The sequence below is a fragment of the Grus americana genome, unplaced genomic scaffold, assembly GCF_028858705.1.
Source record: "Grus americana isolate bGruAme1 unplaced genomic scaffold, bGruAme1.mat H_12, whole genome shotgun sequence".
Classification (NCBI taxonomy): Eukaryota; Metazoa; Chordata; class Aves; order Gruiformes; family Gruidae; genus Grus; species Grus americana.
The window spans coordinates 50,664-73,856 of NW_026561330.1; the positions used below are offsets into that span (position 1 = coordinate 50,664).

At 53.3% G+C, this 23,193-nt stretch overlaps 1 protein-coding gene across 6 annotated transcripts; it reads left to right on the top strand.

Moving 5' to 3' along the window:
* The first annotated feature begins 1,575 nt into the window (after positions 1-1,575).
* LOC129200228 (SH3 domain and tetratricopeptide repeat-containing protein 2-like) lies at positions 1,576-22,535 on the top strand. 6 transcript variants are annotated; one of them, XM_054811559.1, is made up of 20 exons: positions 1,576-1,648; positions 2,341-2,517; positions 4,674-5,151; positions 7,756-7,875; positions 9,045-9,149; positions 9,421-9,548; positions 10,533-10,638; positions 10,986-11,129; positions 11,256-11,457; positions 12,119-12,192; positions 13,003-13,198; positions 14,165-14,301; positions 14,796-14,837; positions 14,941-16,644; positions 16,755-16,935; positions 18,226-18,376; positions 19,862-19,984; positions 20,536-20,686; positions 21,331-21,527; positions 21,888-22,535. In XM_054811559.1, exons 3-20 carry the CDS (start codon positions 5,118-5,120, stop codon positions 22,077-22,079), a joined length of 3,987 nt encoding a protein of 1,328 aa, XP_054667534.1. In that variant the 5' UTR covers positions 1,576-1,648; positions 2,341-2,517; positions 4,674-5,117; the 3' UTR covers positions 22,080-22,535. The 6 variants fall into 6 exon arrangements, with proteins under 6 accessions (XP_054667534.1, XP_054667535.1, XP_054667539.1 ...); XM_054811560.1 differs by lacking the exon at positions 1,576-1,648 and having other exon boundaries at positions 2,267-2,517; XM_054811558.1 differs by lacking the exons at positions 1,576-1,648; positions 2,341-2,517 and adding an exon at positions 2,757-3,046.
* The last annotated feature ends 658 nt before the right edge of the window (positions 22,536-23,193 follow it).

The window sequence follows — 23,193 nt, forward strand, 5'->3', positions numbered from 1 at the left end:
TATTAGGAGGTCCACACTCGCTTCGCCCGGCGGACTACTAAGCCCAGTGGACGTCTCAGTCACTCGCACTCCGGGTACCCAAACCCGACCGAACGGAACCGCAATATACTTACTCACTCCCGAGTCTTCATCCGGCTCTTCGTGCACAAAAATTACGGGAAATGCAGGATCTCTTTTCTTTTCTCTTTTTTTTTTTTTTTTTTTTTTGCTTTCCTATCTCAGTTCGGAAAATCCAGGTGAGCTAAGTCGGAATCTCCTCCGGGACCATCCGAGGATGGGGCGCCTTCCCAGAGTTGAAGTCCGAGTCGGCTGTCTGGATCCGAGTCACGGCACCAAATTTGTTATAGTTGAATTGAGACAAACAGAGTCCAAAGTAAATTCAATCTGTATTTATTAAGGTAGGAAAGCAAAAGCAGCGCTGGGCGGCCGGAGAGTCGCAGCTCCACCAAAGGCTCGCCAGGTAGAAAAGCAAAAGCAGCGCTGGGCGGCCGGGGAGCCGCGGCTCCGCCAAGGGCTCGCAAATTCAAACAAGCTAAGCAGCCTCCTTTATAGGTTGATTTTCGCGCCTTTCTGCTTCTTCGGTTATCGTGGCTCCTCCAAGTCTGGGTAGTTTGTTACAGAGATACAAGTTGTCATAGTAACATAGCACTGCAATTTGCAACATTTTGGTTAAGCCTCGCCAAACAGGATGTTCTCTGGTGCAGCATGGTGCAGAAAGATTGCTTTTTCTCATCTAACCCATTTTGATCACCAAATTACCTCCAATTACTTATTACAATGGGGCTTTCCCTGATGCCTCCAAACCTTCCTGCAAGCTGAACTGGAAAAAACCCAAGATGTTTGCACAGGGGTGAACTAGACGACTCCTTTCAGCAGCACAGTGCCAGGCAGGGGCTGCAGCAATCTTCAAACCCTGGAGCTCAGCTGGCTGGCTCTGGTCCTTCTTCCTTCCCATGCCTTATCTGTGGCCTCCACTTCCCTGGCTCTGTCTCCGTGCAGTCTGGAGGCTCCCCTGGGCGGTGACGCCGAGCCGCTGCCTTTGAACCCGTGGTAATGTTCAGAGGGTCGCAGGCAGGAGCAGGGAGGATGCTCGGGGTTCACACCGCAATGCCAGGGAGGAGACCTCAAAGCAGCAGCCCGGGCTGCTCCCTGCACGGCTCCCTCTGACACAGGGGCGGCCGCTGTACGTGCTGCAAGGGTGGTCCCAGCCGCCCGACCCACCCGGGCATGGCTGACACACATGGTCTGTTTTCCAAGAGCGCTTACTTCCTCCGCCTCTGGCTGAAAACAATGCGAGAGGAGCAGGCCTCAGCATTTCTGAAAATTAAGCGCTGAGTTCAGCTTAGTTCAGCCCCGGAGCCCACTTAACCCTTTAGTTGCGGGATGGAGCAAATTTCCCAGTGCAGGCAGCAGCTTTGGATTGCCGTGTGCAGCACAGAACGGAGAAAAGTAAGAAGGGTCTGAGGGCCATCAGCAAAAAGAAATATCTTAAAGCCAGGCCTGTCCAGCTGCATTTCAGTGACTTGTCACGCCGGTTTTGCTGCAAAACGTTGCACTTCCCCTGCATCCTGCAGTCATGCATGAACCCAGATGCTGGCACTCCAGGCAAGACGCTGTCCCAAGGCCACCCCATCTTGGGCAGGCAAAGGTATGCACGGGGGTACGTGGGGGCAGGTCTCTCTCCCCCATGCTCCTGTCCCCCCACCTGAACAGGCAGGCACTGGCATGCAGCCTGAAGGGCCCAGGATTGCGGGGGGGGGGCACCGTGTGGGCAGGTGCTTATCACTGTTCTGTGCCCGTTTGCAGAGGGTGAAAGCAAAAGCAGAGAGTGCAGGAATGAGGAAATGTCCCCGCTGGCCCTGCTCCCTCCTGCCAGTGTCCCCATGGCTCCCCCGGGGTGGGTGGGCTTTCGGAGGAGGAAAGGAAAGCGCTGCTCCACCTAATGCCAAAACGGGTCCCCCCACCCGTATCAGAGATTCAAAAACATGAAACAGGAATTTGTTTGACCTGAAACAAAACATTTCAGCTTGTTTGTTTGTTTTTTTCCCCAGTTGAAGTCAGGTTTAGGCTGACTTCCTTTTTCTTTCAGGTTCATTTTTAAATAACAAAGTGAAAAGCGATGAGGCTTCGTTTTGAACCTGTCAAAGAATGGTCAACTTCTGAGCACTCCCAGAAGGAAACAGGAACATTAGAAAAGCTTGATATTAACTCTTTCATTGTTTTCAAAAGAAAAAGAAATCCCTGTATTTTTCTCTGCTATCCCTGTTTGTGGAGTTTAGCCGGGGTGCACAAATACTGCTGGGTCCACAGATCTCTTGTTCTGTGTGTCTGTATTTGCAGTTTGTCAAAGAAGGGGGTTTCAGAGCTGAGCGCCTCTGCCACCTCCCCGGGATGCCCAAACTGCGGTGCAGGTAGAGCCTGTCCCTGGGCTCTGCTGTGGCGAGACATCGGCACACAGTGAGGACGGACAGTCCCGAGCCCCAAGGACGCAGCGCCGGGGCCGGGAGCAGGAGACAGGTGAGTCCGGGAGAGGCTGCTCATGCAAAGCAGCCGCTTGCAACAGGAGCCGCAGCCGGTGCGGGCTGAGCAGAGCCCCAAGCTGCTCCCTGACACCGTGGGCAGCCTCGCTGGGTCTTGTTTACTGCAGAGCCAGGGCGAAGGTGGTGCCTGGGCGTTTGTGCTTCCCCTCGGGAGCCAGCGGTCTGCCGGCGTGCTGGGCTGTTTATAGCATAACTCCGAGTAACTCATTGACCTCCGCGCCGGCGGCTCTGCTGGGAAGCAGAGGTTCCCAAGATGATAAGCTGCTCTTGGAAGAAATTCCTTTCCTCGTGCAAGGGAGTGGCAGTGCTAGGCACGCTCGCCCTTGCAAACACGTACACAGCCCTGTGCACACGCACGGGCGCGCGCCACGTCCCGGCGCCGGCAGCGTTCCCTCAGGGGACCTGGCTTGGAGAGATTGGAGCTTTGTGGCCAAGAGTTCTCTGGGAGGAAAGCGGTGCTGGGGAGCAGAGCAAGGGGCCCCACGCAGGAGCGTGCGGAGGAGCAGGTCAGTACAGCCGCTTGCACCGCTCTGCCCTTGCAGCCACTGTGCTGGGTCTCTCGCTGGGTGCCGGTCGCATGCCTGCGCCCTTCGTCCCCAGCTGAGCAAATACAGCCGGGACGCGGCGGTTGCGGGTGGCTGGAGTAGTCCGGTGCAAGGGCATGGCTGCGTAAATCCAGGTTGGTGCAGAGAGTTTGTGGTTTTGGTCCTGACTGAATTTGAGGCTCAGGTGCAGTGGTGATGAGCACACCAGGGAAGGGTAGGTTTGATTTGGGTCCTTTGTACCCAGGAACTGACAGAAGGACAGCAGAAATCACAGCAGACACACTGGATTTAAGAAAGTGGATTTGGTCCCAGGGAAGGGAGCTGCTGTGTGACAGCCCTGCAGACTGACAGCGCCTGCAGCAGCTACGTCCCCCAGACAAAGGGTGCCCAGACAGTCACCCTGCCTCCCGTTTAGTGCCCGGGGGAGGAAGCATGGCCGGCCGGCACTCCGCCTACGGAGGCTGCCTGGCTGGCATGGCTACACCGGGTTCGCAGAGGGAGCAGAGCCCCTGGGGAGCTGGCACAGGCAGAGACCCCCAGCCAGCACAGGCTGAGCCCCCTGGGAAGTTGCTTCTGTGATTACTAAGGACGGGGCTTTTCCAGGGCAGCCCGGCTGAGGGCTTCAGCAGCAGCGAGGGCTCTCCAGGGGAGGTCCAGGGGTGGTAAGCAGTGGGGTAAGGAGTTGAACAGGAGGTTTTTGGGTTGCTGGCCAAAGGAGAATTCCATTTCAGGTCAAACAGGAGGTTGATGCCTTTGCTTGTTGAGAGGTGAGTTTGGTCATTAAGTTATCTAGGTAAATTTAAAAGCAAAAAGAAATTTCAAAACCACAAAGGAAGACAATTGGGTTTAGAAAATGAAGCATAACATTCTGTTAATTTAAAAAAAATATTATTTTCCCCTGGGTAGAAGAATTTCACACTAATTGGTGAGCAGGTATTGCTAAAACCAACAGCATTCTGAGTGAAGCAAAAAGCTTTGTCTGAACACACCTGCCCTGTTCAAGTGCTGACCACTTTGACCAAAACCAGCAATATCTTTCATGTAAAGATGTGCCTGACTCCATCACAGAAACTCGAGCTGTGTGCTCTGAGCCCAGGCAGGCTGAAACCCACACCTGGACTTGAATTCACCCTCCAATTCCTGCACCTTCAGAGCATCCCTAGGTCGACTGAGGGAGTTTTCTAAATGCAGAGCTTTCCAGGGCCGGCGTGCAACAGGAACAGACAGTGTCCTTGCCACAGGGAGAGCAGCAATAGCCTGTCCCAGCAGCTCACCTTCATGCAGGTCACCACGGCCACACAGTTTTCCACGGGAAACATCAGCTTGACTTTAGCAGACCGGGAGAGAGCCGTAGTGCTTTGCATCCTAATGTCTGGGGCTCAGGAGGGCAGGTGAGCTGCAGCAAGGAGGATGAGAAGGATGGTCTCTTCTCCAGGCAACCCCGACATTTCAACGTCTGGTTTCTCATGATAAGGACTAGAAATCCCTACTCTTTGAGCCCTCTCCTGGGCTGAAGTAAAGACCCATCCCTAAAAGACCTTCCTATCTGTGACTTTTCTCCCTAAACCTTTTGGATTTTACTTTGCAGGGGCTGTGCTGCTCTTCCCCAGAGATGCTCTGCAGATATCTGCCACCCATAGCACAGTGAGACTACACAGCTGGTCCTGAGTCCTGGTCCTGGAGGCTGGGGAAGGTCAGAGTGTGTGAGTGAAGAGAGAACGAGACTCCATCCTGGGCAGCCCAAGGGATCCTACACAGCAGCCAAATCAGTCCCTCCTGGTGTTCGCATCTGAGGTTCACATAGTTCTGATCTCAGAGATGAGATGAGCCCTGCTAGCCCCTCAGGAGCCCACAGTGTCTGTGCTTGCAAAGAACTCATCTGTGGCTTGCCTGGACATAACTCTGCTCCACTGAGGCCAGCGTGGAGTGGGCAGTGCTGCGAGCTGCCCTTGCTGTGAAACGGGGAGAGCGCCAGCTCAGCCGGGCAGGAAGGTGGTCCAGGAACGGCTGGACAGCCAGCCCTGGATGGAGGATGCTGGACAAGCCCCAGCGGGGCATCCTGGCAGGTGAGGCAGGTGCTTGCAGCGGTGTTGGGAACAGGGTTGCCTTGGGAGGTGGGGAGGGATCAGTGTTGAAGCTCTCTGGAGGGGCCAGCTGGAAGCTCGGGCAGGCTCGGCAGACTGTGGGGCTCCCCATGCTGTGGCTGGTGGGAGGAATGAGAGGAATGTGCCACGTGGGCCGGGCAACACGCTCCCAAAGGAAAGGGTGAGAGCGGAGCCCAGGGCAACGGTGGGGCCAGCACGAGGCAGCAACGCCAGCCGGTGGGATGAGAACGCCCCAGAGTGCTGCATTCAGTTCCATGCCCCCAGCACAAGAAAGACATGGACCTGTTAGGGAGGATCCAGAGGAGGGCCATGAAAGTGATTGCAGGGCTGGAACCCCTCTCCTAGGAAGAAAGGCTGAGAAGAGAAGGCTCCAGGGAGACCTTATTGCAGCTTTTCAATACCTAAAGGGGCTTATAAGAAGGATGGAGAGAGGCTTTTCACTAGGGCCTGTAGTGATAGGACAAGGAACAATGGTTTTAAACTGAAAGAGCATAGATTTAGATTAGATATTAGGAAGCAATTCTTCACTATGAGGGTGGTGAGGCACTGGAACAGGTTGCCCAGAGAAGATGTGGATGCCCCATCCCTGGAACTGTTCAAGGCTGGGTTGGACGGGGCTTTGAGCAACTTGATCTGTAGAAGATGTTCCTGCCTATAGCAGGGGGGTTGGAACAAGGTCTTTAAAGGTCCCTTGTGAGACTTCAACTTACCAGATATCTGTGGGAAATACAATGCAGCAGAGAGGAAACAGTCTAGGAAGTTCCTGGATTGTGTGGAAGATAGCTTCCTGACACTGTGGATGAGTGAGCCAACAAGGGAAGGCATTCCACTGGACTTCTTGCTTGCAAACAGAGAAGGACTGGTGGGTGATGTGATGGTTGGAGCCTGTCTTGGGCATAGCGGTCATGAAATGAGAGTTTTCGACTCTTGGTGAAGTAAGGAGGGGGGCCAGCAGAACTGCCACCTTGGGCAGTACCGGAGGGCAGACCCTTGGGAGGCAGTCCTGAAGGGCAAAGGAGCCCAGGAAGGCTGGATGTTCTTCAAGAAGGAAATCTTCAAGGTGCAGGAACAGGCCATCCCCATGTGCCAAGAGACAAGCCAGTGGGGAAGAAGACCAACCTGGCTAAACAGAGAGCTTTGGCTGGCCTTCAGGAATCAACAGAGAGTTGAACAGGCTGCTCAGGGAAGCAGTTGAGTCCCCATCCCTGGAGGTATTTAAAAGACGTGTTGATGTGGTGCTTAGGGATGTGGTTTAGTGGTATTGGGTTTACGGTTAGACTTGATGATTTTCAAGGGCTTTTCTAACCTAAATGAGATTATGATGTTATGATTCTATGATTCTAACCCAAACCATTCTCTGATTCTGTGCCCATTGCCCCCGCCTCGCCAGCGGACGGTGCCCGGTCAAAAGGCGCATTGTGCATTGTGGCTGGGGCCGAGCCGCGGTGCCGGCCGGGCAGCGAGCAGCACGCTCAGCCCCGCCAGTGCAGCAGCAGCCTCCCGGCTCGGGGCTGGCAGTGTGGCTGCACACATGGGCTGCTGCTTGGGGACCCCCTGGCACCAGGACCTGTCCCTGCGTAGCACAGGTAAGCTGTCCATGGGGATGCCACAGCCCTGCTCTGTCCGAGTGGGGCCGTGAGACCTGTGGCTGCAGAGCTCACCCCACTGACAGGGCCACTGGGGACACTCCGGCGCTGAGCCCTGGCTCACTGTGGCTGCTTGCCTGCCTTTCCCGAGATGGCCACTGGAGTCCCCTCCTTTTGCTGGGCACTTGCTGTGTCGCTAGATTTGGGTGCGTGGGGAATGAGGCAGTGCATTTTGGCCAGGGAGGGGAGAGGATGACTTCGGGGCTAGTTTATTCCCATCCTGTTGGCTTTTCCCTTACCACCCCTGTCTTGTTGCCATTGCTGCCCAGGAGCACCCCAAGCATCGCAAGGCTTGCAGGGCCCATGGGGTGCTGCCAGCCCCCAAGGTGCGATTCCCGTACCAGCGTGCCCAAATGAGCTAAGGGGCTGTGCTAACAGGCGGGAGGAGGGACGGAGGTGGCACGGGGCCAGTGTCTGTGGCCACGTGTCCCCCGGCAGAGCCGGTGCCAGCGGGTGCCGCGAGCACTTCAGCCCCAGCTGCCAGGAGCGCAGCCCTGAGCACCGGGACCTGCGCTCGGCTCCGGGCTGGGGCTGTTTCCTGCCCGCTGTTACAAAATACTTCAGCACCGAGGAGGTAAATGAGTCACTAGCATGACTGGGAATGACTGCCCACCAGCAGTTTCAATTGGTCTCTTGAAAAAGCTCCCAGTTCCGTTTCTGAGTCTGGCCCAAACAAAAATAAACACTGAATGCATGAGTGCTGCGGGGAGCAAACCCATTTCTGCTTTAACCCAAGCGAGCCCTGGCCCCTGCCTGGCTCTGCACACACCCACCAGCATGCTTCGTCATGCCGCTGGCAGAGGCGGCATGAGCAGTGTCCGACTTGCCACCTCCTTTGGCACACCATATGGAGACCTCTCGGGCAGGGAGCATCCTGCCAGAGATCCGAACGCCTCTCTCCACCACCCACCTTCCCTAGGTGAAGAGTGTGAGTCCTGCTGCTGCCGCTCGCCTGTGCTCCTGCCCCGCCGGGACCACCTGCAGCGCACCGCAGCTGAGCGCCGGGAAAAATGGTGGCAGGAGAAGACCATGGCATCAGGTACCCATCCCTGGGGTACAGGGAGCCATCCTCTGCCCACCGGGCCCTGCCAAACCCAGCGGAGTCCGCCAGGGTCTGCTGGGATGCAGGGAGGAGAGGAGGGGAGGGAGGAGTGAAGCAGCTGGCAGGCAAGCCCAGCCCAGGCAGGAGCCAGCTCGGGTTTAGCTGTGCCTCTGGCTTGTTTCGCGTCTCTGTCTCCGTTTCCCCCACGTGTGGAAGAGGACAGAGTTGCTGGATGAAGTCCTTTGTTAAGTGTGTTCAAAGCAGCTGTTGAGAAATGTAGAGCTTTTTCTTTGAAAGAAAAGCTCATTCATTACATGTCCAGCCTTGGGCCATTCTTTTCTACCGCTAACTATAAATAAGGATTATAATTCTGTGTGCAAATATCGGTTTATTTGACTGACTAGCAAAGCTGGCTCAATAAAAAGAACTGTATAGTTATGGTCATAGAAGCGACTTACAAAAGCCGCTGCATGTTCCAGCTCCAGAACTCTGGGTACATGTTTGTCTTAGAAGTCCAATCTGATTACTGACAAAAATTGGGTTTTAATCTTGTTATTCCTCCGCAGGCAATACAGCTGTGGAGAGCACACTGGATTTTTATGTGCCTCAGCCTTCATTAACATAATTACCAGCTAAAGTTTCAGTTCCCAAATCCTTTATGGCAATAGTTGACAATGTGTGAAGCAGAGAGGATGCAGCTTGGATTTCAGATACTGACCAGAGCAGGCAGGGGAGAAAATCTCATTTTGACTGTCAAATGGATGAGCAGAGTTTCACAAGTCATTGGCTCTTCTGCACTGGGGAAGTGCTGTCACTCTGAGGTCTCCTCCAAAAAAATCTGTCACAGGATCATCCTTCTGCCAGATCTGCTCAGTGAGGGTCTGTCCCAAGAGCAAGGAGGGAATGTCCCCTCACTTCAAAGCCACTCCAGCACTGGAAAGAAGCTAGTCATCAAGGGCATCATGTAGTTAGGACACATCAGTCCCATGGATCTTGCCTCCACCCTTGAGCATGATTATAAAGTGATACCAGATTCACACAATCCCCAGCCAGATCTGCAGTGCAACTCACGGGCTTTGCTTTTAGGTGGCATGGTTAGGCAGAATCTCATAGACCTCTGCCACAAAATTTGACAGCAGCTCTTCTGTGTCCCGCTTCCTTGCTAGGTAAGGCTGGGGCATCAGAGCCAAGCAACCCCACTACCGAGGCAGCAGAAGGTTCACCGGACACCTCCTCAGTGCTGCTGGCTGTCGGGGAGGGCTTTCCACCAGGTAAGATGCTGCCTTTGGCATCACTCAGATTTCCAGTGGTTGAATGTAGCAAGGCCTGACATTGCAGCTAACCAACCCTACCATCCCTTGAGTTTCTCACCTTTGTTGCTGGAAGGGGATGACGGGCTGGGTTTGTGTTGTTTGAGCATCGCAAACGGGCGAGGGATGGAGGCACTGGTGGGGCTGGCTGCAGGAAGGCAGTGTGGCAGAGGCAGCTCTGTGCGGCATGGACCTCCTTCTCCCCCTTCACCCTGCATATTTCTCTTTCAAGAGATTTCGCTCTTCTTCTCCGTTGAGAGCCGCTCCTCCCGGTGCCTCAATTCCCAGCTCCAGGAAGCAGCCAGGAAGAAGCTGTGGGCCCTGGAGAGTGATGACAGAGATGTCTGTGCCCTGTTCAAGGTAGGAGCCCCAGCCTGGCAGGGCAGGGTGTGTACTGAGAGGCTCCTGTCCTGATGGGATATGTCATGGGACACCAAACCCAGCTGAGAAAGAGAAGTTCCTCCAAGGCCGCTGCAGGGTGTGTTCCTGCACACGGGGACTCTGTAGGGGACTGAAATCATGGGGGAAATGAACTGGTAACAGGTGAGAGGCAGATGCAAAGCTGAGCCTCATGTCAGGAGCCTGATGTTAGAGTCTCTGAGCTGCCTGAGGGATCATGCAGGTAGCCCTGGGGTGAGTCTAAATAGCTGGCATTCCACAGGGCTGGGATTACCAAAGCTGTGTGCCAGACTCAGGTCCCCGGTGGAGGTGGCATCTTTGGACAAGCACAGGGGTTCTCAGAGTATTTAGCTTCATATAGAAAAATCACTAAGGTATGGAGATGTTTCCTGGACTGAACTCTCCTTCTCTGCTGGTTTTTAAGGCCCTGACCCCTCAGGGCTCCCTGCAGAGCTTCCCAGAGCACCTGGAACAGTGCAGACATACTAGTGCCAGCAGCAGTGAAAGAAGAGCTTCTCCCCTGAGGCACAGTTAGTGCTTTCAGCCTCAGAGCTGCAGTTTGGAAGCTGTGCCCGTCCTGACTGAAGATTAACCCCTGTGTGGTACGGTTCAGGTGTCTGGGTTTCAAAAGCACAGTGGTTCTGGTGTGCAACACAGGGGAAAAGATTTGGAGGAGGAGATAGAGCTTCTTCACCCTCCCACTGCGGCACCATGGGAAGTTGTCACTTCGAGTACTCCATCCCTCCTGGCTGAAGGACTCAGCTGGCTGGAGCACCCTCCCCTTAACCCCAGGCAACCAACTTGCACAGCTTCAGTCTCAACTATGCTAATAAATGAGTGCCTAGTCTCATTCTAGGGTCTAATATTATTCCCACACTGACAAAGGAGACCCCCTGTCAGAGTCCCAGGACCGTCCCCTAATCTTGCTTTGTCCTTCGTGTGTAGGAGCTGTCAGCCAGGCTGGTCTGTATGCAAGCACAAGAGGATCGGTTCCTCCTCACCTTCAAAACCCTAGAAGAAGTCTGGAAGTTTTCCACATATCTGACTTTAGGTAATGTTTTCAAGGTGTGAGAGATCTAAACAGACAGTGTGAGAAGCGTTTTTGGAGAAGGTATTCTTCGACACCAAAAACCAGTGATGTAACAGGGTGGACAGATAAAGAATATGAATTAGAAGACCTTGGCGTCCATCTACAGATTTATGAAACCACTGTCTGGATCAATGAAAGAGACCCAGGAGGATGCCTTTTGGGTAATGCCTCTATTGCATTTTGGGGATGGAGGCAGAATTAGAGGCTGTTGCCTCATAGCATGGCTCAGTCTGGGAGACATCCAAAGAGCACTTCATCCTGCACAGTGAAGGAGGGTGCTAACACTGCTTTCCCTCTTGGTTTCTTAGGGTATGTGGGCAGCTGCTTGGAGCAGCTTCTCTTTGACCGGGAGTACTGGCTAAACTGTGCTCTGATGGAGGACACGGAGATCAGAGTTACTGTGGATGAAGATCGCTTGGCCACCATATATATGGGTCTGCTACTCCAGGAAGGTGAGAAGGGACTGCATGTGTAGGGACTTCCTCAAAAGCACCTCAGCAGGGCTGTGTTGTAGGCCTGTGCTGGGCTATGTCTTGCACTGATGCCATTGACCTGGGCATGACCCTTTCTATCTGCAGGTAACTTTTTTTCCAGAGCAGTGCCTGGTGTCTGGCAGCCAGAGCAGGCGGGAGGGGAAGGCCTGCAGCTCTGCAAGAATGAGCTGATCCATGTGAGGAACGTTGGAGAGGAGTCCAAGTGGGAAGGGATGTCCTTACTGACGGGTCAACGAGGCCTTGTGCCTTTGACAGCTCTAGAGCCAATACCTCGCCCATTTTACCAGTAAGTAGACTGGCCAATTAATAGTGCTCAGGCCAAGATTCTTTCCTGATCCTGATGCATGGACCTAGCACCAAGCTTGGGCTGAGAAACTGCTCTTGCCTCTGGCGATGGGCAAGAGCTACATAATTTTGTGAGGATATACATTATGCATAAAGACAACCACTGGAACCAATTCAGGTCCTGTTAATGGGACAGAGCAAGGACATCAGATATCATTCTTGTATGATATTGATTTAGGTCATACATGAGATTATTTGTGATTTACAGGTGAATAAGTGGGAGAAGATACCTAGCTCAAGGTTTAGGTAATGCCAGTCAAAGTGGGGCCTCACGTTGGACACCTGTCTGAGCCTCAAAGACACTTGCAGCTCCTCTTATACTCACACAGTGAAATCCTCCTTATAGGCTGGCAAAATCATCCTGTTGTGCAAAACCATACCATGTGGTGTAAGACTGCAGCTGTGAGGTACAAACTGCCTTCCATGCCCAGTAACACCATTGCAAGAGATTACTGGACTGGCCACGCTGGCCATGCTCCATAGCAGCTCCAGCACTCCCAGGGAACAGAACATCTGTCCTGCTTGTGTGAGACCATCCCTGGTGGTGGCCTGAGGACAGGACTGCTCAGAGAGGACCAATGTGGTTCCCCTTTGCCTTGCAGGTGGTTCCTGAAGAATTATGCTGTGAGTTTTGGCATCTCCCAGGAGATCAGTGGGACGACCTCTCAGCCAATTGGTGAGTGATACTTGTGTAACGCGGCCACGTTTCCCAGGGAAGGGCACGGCTCTTGCAAACCTGGGTTTGGCCACAAATGCAAAGGGCCCATCTCTCATTCTGAAAATGGCACTCCACTGCAAGGTGCTCTAAGGGAATACTGCATCCTTGGACTCTCTTGAATGGAGAACAGAGCTTGCAAATTGCATGTACTTTGTAGGGAGATCTGAAGAGCACAGAGTACAGAGAGCTGCTGATGGCATCCTTCTACTGCTGTTTTTTTCTATTCTACTACAATTTTGTCTCTCCCTTAATTATTTCAGGACTCAAGTTTTAAACAATGAGGCTCCCACCAGTGTGCACATGAAACCTGTGCTCACCATTCACCAGTTAGCCCCTGGCCATTCCTGGCTGGACATGGGCACTGTTCAGATCATGCTGGACATGGGAAGCCACTGCAGGTGTGAATTTGGCATGTAGCGTGATGGGCATTTGCATTGTTAAAGATTTCACTCCTGGTAGAGAGTTGAGACAGTGCAGCTTCTATGAAGCTCTAGCAGCTTCATGTTTCCAGCCACCTTCCATACTGCATCTCTCAGAGGTTTCAGTCTTTGGCTGTGTGGGGTTTATCCATGCCTCTTGTATATTTTCTCATAATGCTCAAGAAGAAACTGCAGATTTCTGAGTCCAAAAGCACAATAAATCTTAGGGGACAGAGCGCCAGCCTTCTCAACCTGGAATCATGGTCTCTCCTTGCCTGAGTCTTTTCCAGCAAGGAGGTTTTAACAGTGGCCTCACACTGAAATGCCCTTGTTTGCTTTGGTTTCCCAGTCAAAGGCAGATGCACAGCCACAGAGGACCATAGAGCAGCAGCATGGGATGAACTGAGTTTCTCCAAAGGAGACAGCATAGAAGTCATCGGCTTCCTCATTCCAGGATGCCCGTGGTTTGTGGGCAAATCCCTCAGCAGTGGGAGCATCGGCTTTGTCCCAACCAGATACATAAATCCTGAGACTTGTGAACCTCTGTAAGTTTACTGCTACCATCTAGATTAACTTAAACTCAGGAGAAAAGGAAGGGAAGAGGATCCATTTGAGGTCTGTCCAGAAGCTTTGGCCAAGCTCTGCTGCCAACAGGCTGCAGGAGTCTCTGCCCAGACAAAGCAATCATATGTCACTTGCCTCAGGTGATTCTTGGAGAGGAACAGATCTGGCCCTGGGCTAGACCTGGCTTTGTGTTAAGGCAGCCCAGGACACCTGTGTACCAGGTGACCTGGCTTCACAGTTTCACCGTGAAATGTTCTTGACTTTGTAGCTTTGCCTGAGGGGCTGTGAGTCTGGCAAGGGTGGGGAGGATGATCACTGCCAAGGAAACCAAGTCCTGCTTTACTTTCCTTCTGCCCCTTCGCTTTCTGTGGGATGTCGAGGCAGAATGACCACTGGCACAGTTCCTCACTGAGCAGAATTTAACACTCTCCCAAGGACACAGACAAGAGTTGTCCAGGGAGGGAGGGTGACACAACCCCACTCTGATGACCCAGACAGTTGTCTTTGTTGGTGGCTTAAAGACATAGCTCCTGTTCAATACACATCCAAAAAGGCTTCTCCTACAAGAGTAGGTGTGGGAGGACAAGGTCTTAGCCTGTTGCTAGGTCTGTTGGGCTTTCCTGGATCTGCCTCACTCAAGGTAAGTCTTAGGCACTTTGACACTACAGAGAACAGAGAGGAGATCAGATGATGCTCTGGCCTCAGATATGGCTTCTGGAGACAGAAAAAACGAATAGGTCCCTCCCTCTGGTACCCATAGGTTCCTCCATGAGAAGCTGGATCTGAGAGGTCTGATGGGGAAAGTGTCCAGACTCTTGTATTCATCCGCAGTAGAGCTTTTCTAGTGGGAGGAAGAGGAGGGATGGGAAAGCCCATCCTCATGCCACAGGACAGCTGTGGGATGGGGAGACACTGACTGTTTTCCCCTGATGTCTGCCTCAACCTAGGGGAAAGGGCTTGGTGTTTCTGAGTGAAGAAGAAAAATCTCCCCTCCTGCGCATCCCCTGCAATGGTGGTGAGCAGCACTTCACCACCCTCCTTGGTGACCTGGCACGCACTGACATCACCTCTGTGTACCGGTTGGGTGAGTTTTCCCCCTCCTTATGTGCCCAGCCCCATTGCTCCCCATGGAGAGCAATGCTGCACGGTGTCTAGAGAGATCCTTGCTTGGGGCTTTGCAGGGGAGACAACTGCTGTGGTTGAGACAGCCTCCAAGCCCTCTACTCAGCCTGTTCGTGGAGGTTGTGGATACCCTCAAGAGCTGGGTCTTGCCACTGCAGTTTTCAGGGGTCTTCTCTGCTTCCAGGGCAGCTCCTCATCTGTAGTTCACCCTGGCAGATGCTGCTCTCAACTGATCCTGGCTGTAGGTCCCTGCCTACAGCAGGTCCCCTGCTGCTGTCTGACCTTTGGGCGTTTATCAAAGGGGATGCACAGCTAAAGTGGCAGGTGACACTGTCTCCATGCCCACAGCAGGAGCCAGGAGGTCAGGAGATCTCAGTAAGGTTTGAGCACTGTGTCTGCACATTAACACTGACCAAGGCTCTGGGCTTTTTGTTTTCTGTTTGTCTCTTTGTATAGATGGTTTTGAACCCACAGCCATGTTCCCGAAAGTGCCATCAGGTGAGTCTGTGGAGGGGACAGAATGGGATGCTTTTATGATGACTTCTGAGGGTGAATTTTGACATGGGGAAACATCCCACTGTGGTTTGCCTGTCCCTTCCAGAGGCTGTTCTCCGCGGCTGTAAAGATATCCAGTTGCTCCAGTCTTGGGAGGAAATAAATGGCTTGGCTACGACTAGCACCTCCGAGCTGTCTAGCCCAGGGAGTGAATCAGCCCCTGCTGCATTGGAAGATATTCTCCTGGAGAAGCTGGATGATTTTGATGATCCCAAGTTCTTTATTGACCTGAATGCTGGACACATGGAAGATGCTGATGTCTTTGACCCCATATTGACCTTCCTTAACCAAGACAGTTATGTGCCCAGTTTTCAAAGCCTCTATGACCTCAGTTTTTCCTTTCTCAATTCCACTTTTTATGGTTTCTCTGATGAGGATGAACTTGTCTTGTACCTTGAGACATCCAGGAACTGGGCCAAGAGGACTCATTCAGTCTGGGCTCATGTCAGGCTCTGTTTCCTCTTGGGTAAGCTCTGCATCAAAAAGGTCAAGTTCTCCCAGGCTCGAGTCTACTTTGAGGAAGCCATGAGCATCATGGACAGGGGTTTTGGGGACCTGCCCCTACTGGCTGCGTTGCACGTGAACCTTGCCTCCATTTACTTGAAACAGAACATGAAACACAAGTTCTCCTCCTTGTTGGGAAAAACTGTGGCCTTGCTTGTCTGCTTGCCTGGCCGCTCTTTCAGCTCTGAGAATGAGCTGGAAGTCATGTTGTACGTCCTGAGGGAAGCCATTGCTGTGGTTAACGCTCCCTTGGAGGCACGGGTCTGCTTCCTTATTGTCAAGCTCTTCCTACAACTGGGCAAAAATGATGAAGTTCTGCCCTTTACCGAGCATCTTCAATGTCTCACCACCACTTTACTCAGCCCAGACGCTAGTTCTGTGTCACTGGATGCCACCCCCATCTTGAGCTATCTATATGACAAGAAGTACTTGCCAAATATCGCACTGGCCTCCGCCAGGTTGTTTGTTCCCAGTGGTGTCAAGGGGGCACCCACACCCATTTGGAGAGCTGGCTTCATCCTCCAAAATGCTTCCAAACTCCTTGGAAGCCCACTGGAGAGGAGCAGCATCCCAGCACTGGCTTGTTTCTATCTCAAGCAGGCATTGTACTTCTCCTGTAAGAGCAAAGCTGTGCCCACCCAGAGGATGCTGTGTGCCATCTTGTCCAGGATGTACCTCCAGCACGGCATGTTGGATGGGGCAGTTTGTTATGCAGCCACAGCTGTAACCCTCAGCAGACTGATGGGTGAGGAGGAAGCTTTTGAGTCCTCCCTCTCTTTGGGGTGGATGTATCTCCTGAACAGCCAGCCGGGCCCAGCTGCAGACATCATGTGGCAGCTCTTGTGCTCTCTGCGTGGGACGGACAGCGTGACTCAGGGGGGAGCCGTGCACAATCTGCTGGCCATTGCCCTCAAAGGAGAAGGGCAGGTGCAAAAGGCTGCAGAGAACTACCTCCGGGCCCTGCACAAAGCCAAGGAGACCGGGAACAAGAGGAACCAGGCTATTGCCCTGGCTAACCTGGGGCAGCTGAGCCTCTCGCGTGGGGCGAGCCAGCTGTCTGAGCTCTACCTGCTCCAGTCGGCTCAGCTCTATGCTGAGCTCCAGGGCAGTGAAGACCTGGAGATGGACTTGGTGTGGGTGCTGCTGTGGCTAGCACAGGCCATGGTGAATAGGCAGAGGATGGAAGATGGCAAACTCTGTTATGAACTGGCGTTGGGTTTTGCCCTGAAGTGGCATAACGTGAGGAGTGAGTACAGCTTTGCTGGCGGGAACCAGGGCAGCACCTCTGCACAGCACCCTGTCAGGTTCCTAACGCAGCCCTCTGACCTGTCCTTTTCCCTTCCCTGTATCATGCAGGTCAGCTTCACATCACTGAGTCTCTCTGCCATTTCTACAGCAAAGTGTCCCCCAATCTCCAGGCCTGCATCACCTACCATGAGCACTGGGTATCACTGGCACAACAGCTCCAGGACAGAGAGATGGAAGGCAACGTCTGGCAGACCCTCAGCCAGCTCTACCAGGCTTTGGGCACATCCGAGTAAGTCCTGGCTGTGGCTGTTTGTTAGATGCTTTTAAAGTGGGGCCCCTGCTCACCCAAAGCAAGAGCAGTGGCTTTCCTGGGTTGTCCCAGGAGAGAGGTGGGGAAGGTGTGTGGTAGCTCTAGCTGCCCCGCAGGCAGGCTGATGGTTAATGCGCTGCTGAGATTTGTGAGCTGTCGCCGTGCGGTGAAGAGGGGAGCAGTTCAATGTCAACCAGAGCACCGTGACAGCTGGGCAAATGCTGGGCTGTTAGCTGGGACGGAACTGGGGTCTGGCCAGTTTTCCCGAGAGACATCCAGCCTTGATCAGAGGGGACCCAGTGACAGGGAATTCATCACTTCCTTTGGAGGTTTATTCCAGTGATTAATCACCATTCACCAGTAAAAATAGGTTCCTTATCTGTTATTTGAATAAGTCTGGCTTCAGCCTCCAGCCGCTGAGTCTGCCCTTCCTATCTCTGCTGTAATATTTTCCCCAGGGAGGTACTTAAGACCCAGTATCAGCTCACCTTTCAATCTCCCGCTTGACACATGCAGGTGACTGATTAGATTAGGTGGGAGAGGAGAGAAAGAGACCTGGACAGGCCACAGGCTTTCTTCAAGTCTTTGAAGGCAAACGTGGCAAATAGTGGAGAGCTAGCTCCCATGCCCCAGAAGGACAAATAGGCAGGGGCTGTCATTAACTTGGATGTTAACCTTCCCATGCTAGGTCACAGTGAGTTCAGAGGGAAGGAATTTAGGAAGCAGACGCTTGTCATATGAACAGTGCTATTTAAGATCACAAAGCACCCCATTCCCTGGACTCCAAGGGCAGCTGCAGCCCAGTTGCCAGCAGACGAGACACCAAGCAAACAAACATGCCCTGGGCACTGCCCAGCGCTCCCTTCGCCACAGCTGCCTTTTGCAGGCAGTGTGTCCAACCTGCTGGCTTGTCCCTTTGTCCTCTAGTGACCAGGGGCTTGAAGAGGGGCTATAATGTCTTGTAAATGTGGCCACAGATCTGCTTCTTTGGCTGCACCGAGGCACAAACAATAGGCAGAGGTGTGGTTTTGGGTGCCACATGCTGTCTGGGGTGCCACATGCTGTGTGGGGTGCAAGTATGGAGACTTCCACGATTTCACCAGGTCACATTGCTCAGAGCTGTGGCTGTCCATTTGTCTCTAATCTTTGGTAACTGTAGGAGGAGAAGACAGGATTGCCAGTGGGGAGGTGTTGCGGTAGCTTTGCAGCTGATTGCTGGGGCTGTCCTGTGATTTCTCTGTAATGGCTTTTTGCTTGTTACCATCAAAGGGCTTTGAGACAGTCCCTGGACTGCACCAAACAGAGTCTAAGGATCTTCATTGACCTTGAGGAGACTGTGAAAGCAGCAGAGGCCTGGCTGCAGGCAGGAAGGCTCTACTATCTTATGCAGGAAGATGAATTGGTGGAAATGTACTTTCAGGTATGGAAGAGGTGGCTGGAGCAGTCTTATTCTCACCCTGGCCAGCTGCATTCGCATCACAGCTATGTGACTTGGTAGGAGCCTTGTGGTGCTGGAGGATCTGGAAGAGAAAGTTCTTACAAGCAGTGTAAACCTGCTGCTGGAAGGAGGAGCTGTTGCCTTACACTCATGCACTATCTGGCACTAAATTACCTATCTTTCCTTCCATACACTGGGTTTAGAGGATTCTTGGGTGAAAGTAAGTGAATTTATTGAGTAAGAAAGTGATGTAGTAGTGCCAAAAGAAGCTGGAGGTGCCAGGTGACCAGATCCCATTGAAGTACACATAGATAAGGGGTAAGGTGCTGGGGAATTGCTTGGAGACTTCTTAGAGTAGAAGACTACTGGCTTCTTTCCATCTCTAGCATTACTTTATCAGCTGAGCTGCAAAGAGGAAGAGCAACTCATAAAATCTTAAAGCCCTCTCATTCAGGGAGCAGCTTCTATTAAAAGATGGGAAATTCTTTCACATGCCCAGAGTAAGCAGAGCAGAAGGCTGGGTGGGTCTGCTGGACTATCCAGCAAAGCCTGGACACGTGTAGAGGACGTTTTGAGTCCTCACTCTGTTACCCCAGAAGTACTTCTGAACTGGGTGGGGGTGGGTGACTGAGGAACACGGTGGTGGGAACAAGGAGAGAAGCCTTTCCCATCAGTCACAGCAGCCTGCCCCTAAATCGGAGTGGTAAAGGCAGGGAGTTACTGATACTGGGTGGCTGTTCAGTGACCTTGGTGAAATGAATAGGCGGCTTTGGCATCAGACTGTTTCCTACTGTTCACAAGGGAGATCTGAGGCCATAACAAAGAGCCATCATTGCCTCCCTGGCTCGTGGTTTCAGCAGGGAGGCAGGGGCTAAAGGAGGGGTGACTTCCCATTAGGAAGGGCCAGCCGATGCCAGATCTCAGCAGGGCATGTCTGAGTCCCTGAGGGGCCCCTTCCCAGGCAAGGTCACTGGCAATGATAAATTGTCATGGTGTAAGGAACAACATGTTCTGGCTGGAAGGTGGCACCAGGGCCAAGCGCATAATTGGCACAAATAACTCTTCTTCCCAGAAGTTAGCATACCTGCCCTCCCTCCTGTTGGCTCTGCCCTTTCTCTGTGTAAGCTGTCCATTCCCCTCGTCAATCTTCACATTGGCTCCATCACACCAATGACAGACCAGCTGCTGGCTGCACTGTCCTGACTCTAAATCTTGATGCTATTGGATATCCCAGCTGATCGATTTGTCGCACTGACCCTGCACAGGGACGGGTTATCTGGCTCCATCCTTACGCACATCACTTGCAAATGCAGCACAACAGTCCCACATACCTGCTGGCCAACCTGTCTCCATGCTCTTTGCAACACCGGGGCTCACGTTGATGATGACTTGGTTTTATGTAATCACACCAATGTCTCTGTGCAAATGTCTCTTTCTAAGTCTCACTCCAGTTCCTTTTCCTTCTAGGCAGCCATTCAGACTGCTCTGAAATCCGAGAACTTCTCCTTGGCCATGGATCTTTATGAAAAAGCAGGTGATACCTTTTTTAATGGCAGCCGAAACAGAGATCAAGCGGTGGAGTTTTATAGGGTACTGATTCCTCCAAGCATTTCTGTTCTTGTGTCCTTAATCCAGTCTTGTGACCCCATCCCAGGGCTGGCTGCAGCACTGCATGGCCAGGCTGGAGGGATGGAAGTTGGAGAGAGATGGGGTCGTTCTGAATGTGCCAGAGCGCGACCATTGCTGCAGGGGGGAAGCCTGGAGCACAGACATATTTTGCAATGGCCACAGCTCACCCCAGAGGTCATTTGGGAGGTGGGAACAGGGTCTTTACATTACAAATCCTAGTACTGTTAGGTATGAGGAGGTCACTCCTGGGGACATGCTCAGAGTCAGAAATTCGGGCACCTAAGAAAGGGCAGAGACATGAGGCTCAGGTTTTGAGAACCACACTCGGGGATATGAAACTCATTTTCAAGGGAAAGAAGGGGCTAGAACCTGAACCTGCAGCACTCAACCACCCCATCGTCTGCCTGTCATGCTAAGTGCTTGGTCCATGTCCTGCTGCTCTATCACCCCTCTGTGGGCAGTGCTGTACTGATACTTCCAGGAACAGCCTGGACTCTGTTCTCTCTCCTCAGGGAGGTGCTGTCCCCTTGGCCAGGAAACTAAAGGCCACTAAGACAGAGCTACGACTGTTCAATAAGCTGGCAGAGCTGCAGATCGGACTGCAGGGCTACGAGAAGGCACTGGAGTTCGCCACGCTGGCAGCCAGGCTGAGCATCAGGGTCGGTGAGTGATGCACACCCGCAGGGCACAGGGAGTTTCTGGCTCCTGCGGATGGGGTTGCCTTTCTGGATGAGAACAGTGTGCATGCGAAAGGGGGATCTCCTGCTTTTGTAAGACTGCTGGGCCTATTCTTATCCTAAGCGATAACAACTTTTTAAGGCCACTTCCCTTTTTAAGCTGCATGACAGCTGCATGGGAGTGCTCTGCTGGTGATGGGACCGGCTGAGTGGAGGGTTGGTGCTACACTGGAGCACAGGAAGTCTGATGAAGGCACAGGACTGAACAGTTCCTCTCTGCCCTGGCTCTTCTGATAAACTCATCCCTTCCAATTACAGAAATAGTTTGAATGTGCAAAACGCCAGCATAAATATCTGAGATGGAACCAGTCTTGCTGTAGCCCTTTCCAGCACCCAAGAAATCCCCTGGTTGAATGATATAGTCCCTGGGCAATCTGTCCAGCTTTGGTATCAGCAACCCTGCCCATGGCTCTGTTTTCTCTGAACCATCTTCAAACCCAGTGTCTCCTTATGAAGATAGGCATGCACCCAGGCTGTTGAGCAAATGCCTCCCCAAGCAGCTCAGCACGCCGGGCTGGGGATGTATTGCGAGCGCACTGCAGGCTGACTGTACCAGCAACTCTTTTCCAGGAGATCAATTGCAAGAGCTGGTTGCATTCCACCGCCTGGCTACAGTCTACTATTTTCTGCATATGTATGAGATGGCAGAAGATTGCTACCTGAAGACGCTTGCCTTGCACCCCCCCTTGCTGCAGTGCTCTGGAGAGGCCCTGTACTACTGCAAGGCGTATTGCCACCTTGGCAACCTGACCCTGCACAAACTGAAGGTAGGAAACCTTTCCATGATGCTGTTTTGAGCACTCGGGTTTTGACGGAGAGCTGGAGGTGGAGTGTCACATCTGCTGGCAGAGCAGCCACGCATGTAGATGGCTGCATCCCGTAACTCTCCATCCTATCTACAGTTTTAGAATAAATGCACACAATGCTGGCACAACCGGGTTTTGAAGGGGGAAAGGCAATTTGGAAAGAAGTGCTGGCACTTAGCTGTGACTATATAGAGCCCATTTCAATGAAGTCAGGTGTCACTGGGTTCTGCCTGGAACCACCGGGCTCTGCTCCAGCTCCCTTATACCCTGTGACCTTCAATTAAACCACTTCCTAATGCCTGCCCTGTCCTTTACGGTTAGGATGAACAGGATGCAGCAGCCTACTTCCTCCTGGCCCTCGCCGCAGCAACCGAGCTGGAAGACCAGGAGCTGCAAGGCCTCATTCGCGCCAAGCTGGGTGACATCTCCGGTGCCTCGCGGGGACCTGAGGGCACGCCGGGCTGTGCCACATACCGGCCCAGGTGGCTGAGTGAAGGCGGCCATGTCGTCTGACTGACCCGCCACCCCGGGGACTCCAGTGTGAGCCATCAAGCCACTGGCACGGTCCATGTGCTCTCCAGAACAACCGGCCCATGAGAGGTCCTGCGCCGCACCATAGGGAGCTGGCAGCGTTTGGTTGTCTTGTCCTCGGCAGGCAAGGGACCGAGTACTTGGGACCCTGCCCTCATTTTTTGGGAGCAGGGCTGTGCACCACAGCCCAGGAGGCACATCGAGGCTGGGCATCTGGGCAGGATGAGCCCCTGGCAGCGGTGGTGGAGCATGCAGCAGGGCTGAGCAAGCGATGGTGTTTCGGGAGTGCGGCTGCCCTGCCTGGGACAGGGACAGGAGAGTGCTGCCATGTGCCCACCTGTGCCCCCCAGCTGCCCCACACACCTCAAGTCCCATGGGGCAGCTCAGCCCGACCGAAATGTGTTTTAACTTGAATAGCAACTGCTTTATTTATTCCTATCTGGTTTCTGTCCTGTCTGCTCTGCGGAGGCCTGTGACCCATACCTCTGCAGAGCCTGGGGCCTCTTGGGGATAAAGCACCACCAAAGCTTTTGGCAGAATTAGGGAAAAGAGAAGAAATGGAAGGGGCTGGTCAAGCCTCACCTGTGGACGAGCCCTGTATGCAGGTGGGAGGCTGCTCGAGGGGGAGGCAGAGCCCACCCTCACCCCAGCCCTGCCGTGCAGCCTCAGCTCTGGCACTGGAGCAGCCGGGGTGGCCTCTTCTGCCCCACAGCCCATGTGTGCTTTCAGCATCTAAAGCGTGTGCACGCTACGGGTCCTGCACGGGAAAAGCGCTGTCAGTCCTCACCTGGCCCAGGCTTTGCAGCCCGGCACCCTCCCCAAACTCTCCTCTTCAGGCTGCAGAGCCCCGCAGGACACAGGAGCACTGGGGAGCAGACAGCAAGGCTGGGCGCACCGGCCTGCGCTGTGGCACACATCCAGCCCTGTGGGCAGGGGTGCTGATGGGGTGCTGGGGGACTTTTGGCAGGCAGAGGCAGCTGCATTGCCTTTGCATGGGCCATTGGCAGCCCAGGGAGAAGTCGGTCGCCTGGCAAGCAACAAGCTGCCTTCGAGTGCCCTGAGCTACACGGCTGGAGGACAAGCAAAAACTCCTCTG